The sequence below is a fragment of the Microplitis mediator genome, chromosome 8, assembly GCF_029852145.1.
Source record: "Microplitis mediator isolate UGA2020A chromosome 8, iyMicMedi2.1, whole genome shotgun sequence".
Taxonomy (NCBI): Eukaryota; Metazoa; Arthropoda; class Insecta; order Hymenoptera; family Braconidae; genus Microplitis; species Microplitis mediator.
In genome coordinates this window covers 14,441,668-14,453,226 of record NC_079976.1, presented here as the reverse complement: position 1 = coordinate 14,453,226, position 11,559 = coordinate 14,441,668, and the positions used below count along the sequence as shown (strand labels likewise).

Sequence of the window (11,559 nt, the reverse complement as noted above, 5' to 3'; positions counted from 1 at the left end):
CCTTGATATACTGACTAAGTATTGAATATAATTCAGCACAAGAATTACTTGAAAAGCACAGGAAAACTTTTATAATAGCGAAGCGATTTTAGTACACGAGGTGAACTGTTCAAAAGCAAGTTGAGAATATGAGGAAACGTTGTAAAGTGGAAGCTCACAACGGTTTCTTTATGACGTCAGAGCGGTAGACCAATCAGAAAATTAATAGCCGACGCTGACGAAATTTCAGCCAATAGCGAAAATCCACGTAGCTTGTAGAAATCTTGAGCCAATGAGTGCGTTTCATGTCGCAACTCTTTTATTCAAAGTTGGAACTAATTATTCAAATGATGGAATTTCCCAATTGGCCAAGATTTCGCGCGTAAGTTCGAATAGCGAAGGTGCTGCCGACCTATTGGTGAGGTTCGGCGTTCTCAGGTGGTAGCGAATTGGGTCTTGACTGAACATTCTCCCCAGCGCTGGCGACGGTGTCGACAGGATTGTCGTCTGGAGAGTGAACTGGCAGCACGCACAGTTTAGCGATTGGTCTAACAAGTTCAGTGGTAGCGGTCTTCAGGGTGACGACTCGAGTCAACCCATCTCGTCCTGGATGTAGCGCAAGTACTCTAGCGAGTGGCCATTTTGATGGTGGGAACCTCTCATCAGTCAGCAGGACTAATGAGCCCACTTTGATGATGTTTGATGGATGATGCCACTTCGATATTGATTGATGTCGTTGTAAGTATTCAGACGACCATCTTGTCCAAAATGTCTGGAACATTTGTTGTAATTGTTGCCAGCGTGACAACGTAGCGGTGTTGTTTTCCAGTAGCGAAGGTCCTGGCACAGCGATTAGAGGCTCGCCGATGAGAAAGTGTCCAGGAGTCAAAGCGGTTAAGTCTGCAGGATCTTCGGATAGCGGAGCGATCGGTCTTGAATTAAGCACAGCTTCAATCTGTGTTAACACTGTAGCGAGTTGGTCGTAAGTCAATAGCGATTCACCAATAGTTCGAATAAGATGGAACTTGATTGACTTGACGGCTGCTTCCCACTTGCCACCAAAGTGGGGAGCACTTGGCGGGTTGAACTTCCAGTCTGTGCCATCTGTAGCGAGTAAATACTGAAGTTCCCGTAGCTGTCTCGATCCTGCTGCGAATTCTCTCTTTAGCGTAGCGTCTGCTCCTACAAAATTTGTACCACAGTCCGAGTATAGGGTACTGCAGGCGCCTCTTCTTGAAGTAAATCTTCTGAATGCTGCGACGAAAGCGTCCGTAGAGTAGTCGGTGACAATTTCGATATGTATAGCGGACGTAGCGAGACATACGAAGACAGCGATCCAACCTTTATAGGTTTTCGCACCTCGACCTTGGAACGTCTTTAGTGTCACTGGCCCAGCGTAGTCTATTCCCGTGTGTAAGAATGCTTTCGATGGTCTTACACGAGCGGATGGCAATTGTCCCATTAGTTGTTGTGCACGAACACCTCTATGTCTCGTGCACACGACGCAGCGAAGAATATGAGACCTGACTGGAACACGCCCACCTTCTATCCAGACAGATCTCCGTAGATCAGCGAGTGTCAATTGAGTTCCCCCATGGAATGTTTTTTGGTGCGAATGTTCTATGAGTAGCGTACTTAAGCGTGATGATCGTGGTAAAATAGCTGGATTTTTTTTATCATCATCCAGTAGCGAATTCTTCAAGCGACCGCCGACTCTGAGTACTCCATTGTAGTCGACGTAGGGAATCAATTTAGCGAGACGATGATTTCGATGTAGCGAATCACCATCCTTCAGTAGTTTCAGCTCTTGCGAATAATACTGACTTTGCGTATACTTGATCAGCAAAATCTTAGCGAGTTCCAGGTCAACTGTAGAGAGTGGTGTGGCCAGTGTGGACTGTGGCACTTTTTTAAATTTAGCGATGGCACGAAGACAGATTCCAAGCGTGCGAAGTAGTGGTGACAACTTAGAGAATTTGTCCAATAGCGTATGTAGCGGGTGTGAATCTGCCTTGAAGATGGTAAAAACCAGACCTGGACGTTCTTCAAGATGTGATACCGTCTGAGTAGGGATGTCAAAAGATGGCCAGTTTTCTTTTGATTGACTGAGCCACTTAGGTCCCGTCCACCATAGCGAATGCTGTTCCAATTTAGCTGCTGTTAAACCTCTTGAAGCGCAGTCAGCTGGGTTAAGTTTCCCAGGAACAAAATCCCAGTTGACACTTGGTAGCGATTCCTGAATCTTGGTAACTCTGTTGCGAATGTAGACCTTCCATCTAGCGGGGTTGTTTCGTATCCACGTTAAGGATACAGCGGAGTCTGTCCACATGAAGATTGGTACATTTTCAAGTTTCAAGACTGTCTTTACGTAGAGTACCAGTTGAGCGAGTAATACAGCGGCATTGAGCTCCATTCTTGGTATAGATATTGGTTTCAGTGGTGCGACTTGTGTTTTGGCACACACTAGCGAAATATTGGAGCTTCCAGTAGCGTCAGTGACTTTTAAGTAGACGACAGCAGCCATAGCGAGTTGCGAAGCGTCAGAGAATCCATGTAATTCTATTGATACACCAGTTCTTACATGATTCCAGCGAGGTATCTGAATCTTCGAGATCTGATGTAGTTCATCTCGAAACAAATTCCACTCTTGAAGAAGCAACGGTGATAGCGTAGCATCCCAATCGAAGTTCTGCAGCCACAGCTTCTGCATGAACATCTTGGCTCTTACGATGATGGGTGCCAAAAACCCAAGCGGGTCGAACAAGCGAGCAATTTCAGATAAAATTGTGCGTTTAGTAGTTGGAGATGCTTCTGGTAGCGAATAGCCAAACTGGAATTTATCTTGAGTAGAATTCCAGGTTAACCCGAGCACTTTAACTGTAGTATCCCCAAGTTCTCGTGGTGTATCTTCTTGGGTTTCAACTGGAGCGACTTGAGACAGTAATTCTGTTGAATTACTTGCCCATTTTGCAAGCGGGAAGCATCCTGCGGCACACATATTTTTTGTGTCGAGAGCAACTTGAATTGCCTCAGCGAGTTCATCTGCGCCTCCATAGATGTCATCAACGTAGCGGGTGTTCGTCAGTGGTTCAACAGCTTTAGGAAATTTATTTCCTTCATCTTCAGCGAGTTGTAAAAGTGCTCTTCCAGCGAGATATGGAGCTGATGTTGTTCCATATGTAACCGTAGCGAGTGCAAATACTGTTGGTAGGTCCTCTTCGTCAAACCAGAGTATGCACTGTAGATGATGATCTTCCTTGTCAACTGCAATCTGACGAAACATCTTAGTTACGTCAGTAGCGAATAGATAGCGGTGACAGCGAATTCGAATCAGTACATCACTGATGTCAACTTGAATCTTGGGGCCCACATGGAGTATCTCGTTGATGGATACGCCTGATGTCGTTTTCCATGACCCATTGAATACCACCCTGAGCTTGGTGGTAGTGCTCTGTTCTTTGAGTACCCCATGATGAGGTAACATGTAGCTATTTGGTGGTAAATCCTTTAATTTTACGCGTCTCATGTGTCCCAAGTCTTCATATTCCTTCAGGAAGTCGTAGTATAGCTTCTTGTAGATTGGATCTTTGTCCAGACGTTTGCGAAGACGAAGTAAAGCGTATTGCGCAGCTCGTAGCGAGTCACCCAGTTGACTTGGAGATGATTTAAGCGGCAAGCGAACGACATATCGACCATCAGTCTGTCTGTAGTGTGTTTTTACAAAGTGTTGTTCACACTTTTCCTCATCTTCATTGTAGTGTATAGCGAATTCTGTCTGTGGTTCTTCTTGGTACCAAAACTTGCTCAGCAAGTCTTGTAATTGATCATCAACAGTGACATGATAACCATAAGCTGTCAATTTAGAAGTAGCGGTGTCCACAGACCCATAGATGATCCAGCCAAGCGTCGTTGACTGAGCGATTGGGTCATTGTCATTACCCTTCCTTATTTTAGCGTTGATTATGTGTGCAGCTGGTGCTGCACCCAGAATGATGTCAATAGGTCGAGATGTTAAGAAGTCTGGATCAGCGAGTTGTAGACCGTTTATGTGCGGCCATTTCTTGTTGGTTAGCGTGAATGACGGCAAGTTCACCGTCAATAGAGCAAGCACATGAGCTTGGATAGTAATAGAAGCGGAACTATGTAGCGAATGCAGCGACACCTGGCATGATCCAAGTGAGTGTCCAGCTGACACATTACCAATTCCTCGTAATGGTATAGCTGCCTTGTTTAGCGGTATATCCAACTTCTTAATTAGCGAATGCGTCACAAAGGATAACTCCGATCCTTGATCAATAAGTACACGGGCAGTACATGTACTTCCTGTTAGCGAATTCAACTTAACAATTGCGGTAGCGAGTAATACATTGAGCGAATGAGCTGAAAGCAGACTAGGTTAGCGAATTCAAAACAAAAGTTACCAAAACTGGAACTATTTGTTACCTGGAGTCGGTACAGCAGGTTCCTGTACTGATTTAGCGGGAGTCTCCTCATCAATGTGCGTGGACGTGTGATGTGGCTTCTGACAGTGATGGCACCTGTCCTTAGTCTGGCAGTCAGCGAAGCGGTGGCGTCCCAAGCAGTTGTAGCATAGCCGGTAGTGGTAGACAATCTTTTTCCGGTTTTGTGGTGACGCCTGCTGGTAGCTGGGGCAAAACAGCACGAAGTGCTTTTGCTTGCAGATCGGACATAGTCCTGGTTCACTCGTCTTCTCTTTCGGAGTGAAAGCGTTGTAACTAGCCCCTTCTCTTGACGTAGATGCCTTGGAGGGGGGAGCGGATCTACTGGTGGCGCCTCCGGGCTTGTTGTTAGCGGCTGATCGAGAGTATGTCTTCGGAGCTGGTGGTCGGTCGGTCATGACCTTAGATGGTGCTGCAGGTGTTCTTGTTCCAACCCCAGAGTTTTCCCAAGCCCGTACCTTGGCCTTTAGCATATCGTGCAGCTGCTTGTAGGTCGGGAACTCGTTGGAGAGTCCTAGAGAGGCCATCCACTCCACACGAAGGTCTTCTGGTAAGCAGTGTACCGTCAAGCGAATCAAAAAGGGATCCGAATCGCTGATTGGAACTCCCAATGCAGCGATGGCGTCCAGCGACTTTTTATTAGCGAGTAACAGATCATCAAGCTCGGCAGCGGAGTGGCCAGTTAGCGGTTGTCGGTACAGTATTTCATCGACATGCATGTCGAGTAATCTGCGTGGGTTTGTATAGCGAGTGTTCAAGAGTTCCCAAGCCGATTGGAAGGCGTCATCCGTGACTTGGATGTTGGCGATTAACGACGCGGCTTCACCTTTGACCTGGGTTTTCAGGTAATGCATTTTTTGAGCGCCAGTAAGCGAATCTTCATGTATGACCAGAGAGGTGAACAGGTCCTTGAATGAGTCCCATTCGTCGTAAGTTCCCTGGAACGTTGGTAACTTGATTTGAGGCAAGTTGGTTTTGTGCGCGCCTCCAAAATATGCGGTTTGATCGTGGTTGATGGCTTGAGGCTCTGGAGCCGGCACTGGAGCGGGTCTCGCAGCGGTGAGTCTCACTAGAAGCTCTGTGTAGACTTGACTAGCGGTACCAAATGCGTTGCCAGTATGGTATTCGTTTGCAACGATCTCTGGAACATCCTCGAACAGTCTCTCATGAGTTGTGTTAAAGCGAGACCACAGATCATTGAGGAAAGCGAGTTCAGCGTCGATAGCGGGTGCACCTTGGGTAGCGAGAATGGCGTCGGTCAAGCGAGTAGACATATTGCGCATCGTGTCGATGCGGTTCATTTGAAGCGCGACTTGGGCTTCGGCGGCCATCTTGATTACACAGCACTCACAAAATGGACGCAACAAGTGAAAACCGATGCTAAGTTTTCGATCTTAAGAATCTAATTGTCTTTATTACACCGGTGTGTAATTTCGATCACCACGGGCAGCACTCTAGCAGTGCTCAGCAATGCCCACGGCACTTAGCGATTTCACTGCACAAAAAACTGATCACTCACTTTTTTCTCACAATTTTTAAGATGTTTTAATTTTGTGATAATTATTAATTATTGAACCCACACCAGATCCGGCTCGAAGGACCAAAATGTTAAATGAGCGAATGCTCTGTGGGATTCTGGTGTAGCTGTGGTGAATTCAATAATTAAAAATTACACACTTTTAGAATAAAATAAATTTAACTGTTTATTTACACTTTATACATATAATTGTAAGAATACTGTATAGCGAATGCGACTAAATACTAGATAGCGAATGCGACTTAATACACGAGTATAAAAGAAACACGTGGTACTTTGTGATTCAACACACGGAAATTACCTTGAGTAATTTATTATTAGCGGATGACAATTTATTTATATCCAATAAATAGCAGCCTTGATATACTGACTAAGTATTGAATATAATTCAGCACAAGAATTACTTGAAAAGCACAGGAAAACTTTTATAATAGCGAAGCGATTTTAGTACACGAGGTGAACTGTTCAAAAGCAAGTTGAGAATATGAGGAAACGTTGTAAAGTGAAAGCTCACAACGGTTTCTTTATGACGTCAGAGCGGTAGACCAATCAGAAAATTAATAGCCGACGCTGACGAAATTTCAGCCAATAGCGAAAATCCACGTAGCTTGTAGAAATCTTGAGCCAATGAGTGCGTTTCATGTCGCAACTCTTTTATTCAAAGTTGGAACTAATTATTCAAATGATGGAATTTCCCAATTGGCCAAGATTTCGCGCGTAAGTTCGAATAGCGAAGGTGCTGCCGACCTATTGGTGAGGTTCGGCGTTCTCAGGTGGTAGCGAATTGGGTCTTGACTGAACATAAACTATTTGCAAGGGCTAAACAATTTCATTTTCAGGTTATAAGTGAAAACTGTTTAGATAACTAGAAATTAGTTAATCACCAATCAATCGGTATAGCAAACTGTAAATTTTTTTGTTAAAAATTGAAAATATTGAATTGTTGAGCACTCCTTTACTTTATTCTGAATATCATTACAAAGTTTCATATTATGAAATCAAGTACAACTTGGAAAAAAATTCACTTAAAAAATTCATTACTTGGTCGGTATCTAAAATCTGCACCCGTTTCCCCTTAACGTAGTAGTAATGATCAGATGGTTCCACTTTTGACCACCAGATGGTGTAATTATCGAATGATATAATAATAATAGCAAACGGAAATAATAATAACAGTCATCCCATAGACTATACATTAGACAGTGTATAGCCACCATACAGAGGCTATACATAAAAAGGTTACGATTTTTCTCGCGTTACGGACGTTTTTTGCCGGCTAGGGTACCCCTCCGCAACGTGCCATAAGGAACTTCGTTCCAAAAATATTCGTTTTTTTGAGTAAACGACAAAATCCCCAGAGTCAAAATCTCCGCGAGACAAAATACCCAGTGTCAAAATCCCCGCAAGACAAAATACCCTGAGTCAAAATCCCCGAAAATTGAAATTTTCATCAGGAATAAAATAACGATTGCCATCTTGTCGAACATTGAAAAAATAACAGATTTTTGACTTCCCGCTAAGAAAATTATAGATTTTCAAACATTCGGGAAGTTTAATCGATTGTTGACATTTTGAGCTCTTTGGTAACTAATCTGATTATTTTTAGAATGGTTTCTGAGTGTCTGCGCATGCGCGCGTACGCGTGTGTGTGTGTGTGCATTTTTCTCTCATATTTAATATATTTACGCTTTTATAAGAGAGATATATCTAATTTAAAATTCTCATAATTCTGCATCTCAATCCCTTTTATCGATTTCTGTTTAAATACATCGATTTTTCCAGTATAATCGTGGATAAAAATTGAAAAAAACGCATGGTCTATTAATTACTTTTTTCGTATGTTGTATATATTAATTCGCTGATTTAATATCGAGTTCATGTAACTTTCCATCTTGATCATATCTTTCAATTTCTATTCAAAAAATCGAATTTAGCAAGCATTAATGAATCGTTTTTTCGAGAAACCCCATAAGTCATGTTTTTTACGAAATTGGGTTTTTTGCATTTTTGGGTTCTTTGGATGTCCCTCCATAGAAACACATGCAATTTTAGTTTTACAGAAATAATTTTTTTTTTTTTATATTTAAAATTCGCGCTTTTTTGGGAAATTAATTTCAAATGTTGTTTTATTGTTGACTATTATATGACTAATTAAAATGTTTGAATTAATTACAACTTTTTGTAATTTCTGAGTTTCAGAGTTCAAGTACATAAGGAATACTTCATTTTATCAGTGTAATAAATGATTCAAGTGGAAATATTTAAAAAAACAATGATTTCATAACTTTTGTTTTCCGTTTGGTTGGGAAACCCCATAAGTCAACCAACTTTAAATCATTTTTTCAAGTCGTTTCAATTAAAAAATTAAATTTTTCTTGTTGGAATCTTTTTCAGAGACGCTAACATTATTGTATTCAATTATTTATTTCTTATTTTAATATCAAGTTTTTCCAAAAAAATGTTTTTTGTGTTTCCTGAAAAATTTTGTTTTCTTGACTTATGGGATTTCTCAAACAAACGATTCAAATGTGAGCGAAACTTTGAAGAACGATTGTTCTTGATTAATTTAATTATTTCTCGAATTCTCGAAGAATGTAACAAAACGTAACCTCGAAGAGCTTAAAAATACCAATGCATTCGAAGTATTGTCAAGCTCAAAGAGCTCGAATGTGTGTTGACAACAATATTTTTGAGCTCCTCGAGCTCGAAAACAGTGGGAAGTTTCGGGCCTGGCCCGCAAGGTCGCCCGTTTTTCAGATTTTTTTTTTTATTTTTAACTTGAGCTAATTTATATATACAATCTGCAAATTGTCAAGAACGATATTTTGGACTAAGAAAATATCTGTTCAAATCGCGAATTCCGACAATCGGACTCAAATAAGCAGCTTTCTTTTTTTTTTTTTTTAAATTTGTGGTTTTCATAGTGGACTCTTAATTAATAAAAAAAAAAAAAAAATCGTAATTTATATATATATTACTATTCTTGGAAACTTACCGTGTCTCTCTGTGGTAAATTACTCTCTAAAAATAAATAAGTGAATACTCACTAATTTCAACTGCGAACTGAACCACTGATTTTTAAAGTGGTTCGGTTGGCACTCAGAATTAGTGAATATTTACTTATTCCATTTATTCATGTTTAGATAGTACATTACTCTGTGGTTTTTTCGAATTTTTTAAATAAAACAAAATTCTATATAACATAATTAACTTTCTATTATACTTAAAAAAGTAAATGAAAAGAAAAAAAAATGAACTATTTTTTTAATCTATATTTTATAGATTACACGGAAAAAAATGATTAACAATAATTGTCGTTCAACTTCTAATTATTTATGTTTTGTTCAATAACTAATGTCATTTATATCAGTAAAATTATGATTTTACTGTTTAAACTGCTATAATTAACAGTTAATCGTTGAAATATACTGCTTGACTATTTAAAATTACTATACTTAAACCTTAAAAAACTACAACACACTTGTCAAAAAAATGCATCTATTATTAATTTCTTACGTTCTACTCAATAATACTGAGATTCGGTCTAGGCGCGCTGTTGACGAGAATCTCAGTAATATTTACTAATATTTTTTCCCCGTGTACGTATCAATATTATTGATTAGAAGTCAATGAGTAAAATATTACAAAACAATCCCTGGTTAAAAGAAACGATTCAAAACGATTTGCAATGTTTAATGCTTATAAAACGGGCGATTCAAAATCATTAAAAAGTATTTAAAATCTTTTTTTTCTAATCGTTTCAAATCGCTTTTTTTTTAATAAGGGATGAGTCAAAGATCAATTTATTTCAATAAAGCAACTCAAATTTATTTGTAATTTATTAACAATTGAAAAGTATTTGTATATTACAAACCACGGGAAGAAAGCTGGACATTCCAACCCTCGTTTACAATTGTCTACCCGAGCCGAAGACGAGAGTAGCAAACAATTAGATTAGGACACCATCCTACCTTCTTCTGTGCATACCATTTTTTACCAGATCTGTACCTAAAAGTTTAAATTTATGCCTCTCCTTATGGGAAGAATGACACATGTGTTAACTTATATCATTTGTATTCTCATAAAAAGACGAAACAACTTTCTTCCCCTTAAACAGGACAGGAATTTAAATTTTCGGTGCAGGTATAGTAAAAACATTTTTTTACTATATCTACACCGGAAGTTTAAATTTTTGCTTTGTTCAGTGGAAAATAGTCTATTATACACCTAGGGCAGTGAAGTAAGAAATGTCTCAGATCACATGTAATTGTTGGTCAACAAACAGGTGATCTGAGGCTTTCTTATTTACTTCCCAAGGTGTGTATACTATTTTTCTTACTTCCGGGCGGAAAGCGTCAACTTTCATCCCGGAGGTGAGAAAAAAATATAACTTTTCTAAAATGAGATACAAATGAACCAAATAAACGCATACGCAATTTTTCCACAGACAGAGACAACAATTTAATCTTTTAGGAGCTGACATGGTGAAAAATAGTATACGAAATGAAGATGAAGGCGCGACGTTCCAGTCCACTTGGTAGCCTTCCTCACTTTCGGCTCTGGAAGGCAACTATTCACGTGGTCGGAAATATCCTACTTTTTTCCCTTGATTTTCAACATTCTAATTTTCTATGTCATCTTCTTCGGTTTCAACATGTAATGTAAAGCTTTCATCATCATAATTATTTACATCTTCATTCTCCACATAATTTATTAAATTTCGAAATTCATCATCTGAATCTCTTTCAGCCTCTTCAACTTCGCTCTCTTCTGAATCAGATTCTGAAGATTCAGAATTTTTTTTCATATTTTGTTCATATTTATATTTTAAATTGAAAAAGGAAATGAATTAATAGAGCAAAAAAAAAATCACATCGTAGATATGAAAACGTATTGTAACAGCTGTTGAGAAAATCTCATAGAATCAAATAGATTCTCATAAATTCCCATAGAGATTTTATAAGAATGAATGAGTACTATTAGAAGTGCTATAGTTGAGTATAGGGCTTTATACATACAGCTGTAAGAATCTATCTGACTCTCTTAGGCCGGGAGAAAATATGGTTTAAAAGTATTTAGAGCCCTCTTAAGAAAATCTTATAGAATCCAATATATTCTTATAAATTCCCGTAGAAATTTTATATGAATGAATGAGATCTATGAGAAGTGCTACAGTTAAGTATAGGGCCTTTTCATCCAGTTATAGGGATCTATGAGATTTTTTAAGCAGGGAGTGCACATTCTTTACTTTTCTTATTTATAAGTTTATTGAGTTTTTTTATTTATAAAGAGAGAAAAGAGTAATTCTGATTCTATGCTAGAATGGTAACTATTACTATGTTACATAATAAAGAAGATTTTCGTGAAACCCTGTGTGAATTTGCTGGAAAAAATTTTTAAAATTGTGGTAAAAATATGAGTGATAGCTTGTTCGATGCGGAATCAAATTTTGAGCAAGATGTGTTATTTGTTTTTTTCATTTAACAAAATTTCAATTTTTTTATAACAAAAAACATAAACAAAAACAAGAATCTTAGATTTTTGTTAATAACTCAGTAACTATAAGCGATATCGAAAATCCGA

The 11,559-nt window shown here is 39.0% G+C and overlaps 1 protein-coding gene across 1 annotated transcript; it reads right to left on the bottom strand.

The window, feature by feature from the left end:
• Positions 1-391: 391 nt before the first annotated feature.
• On the bottom strand, positions 392-5,770 carry LOC130673806 (uncharacterized). The gene is made up of 2 exons (XM_057479017.1): positions 4,423-5,770; positions 392-4,302 (listed from the first exon to the last, which is right to left on the bottom strand). Exons 1-2 carry the CDS (start codon positions 5,768-5,770, stop codon positions 392-394), a joined length of 5,259 nt encoding a protein of 1,752 aa, XP_057335000.1.
• Positions 5,771-11,559: the final 5,789 nt, after the last annotated feature.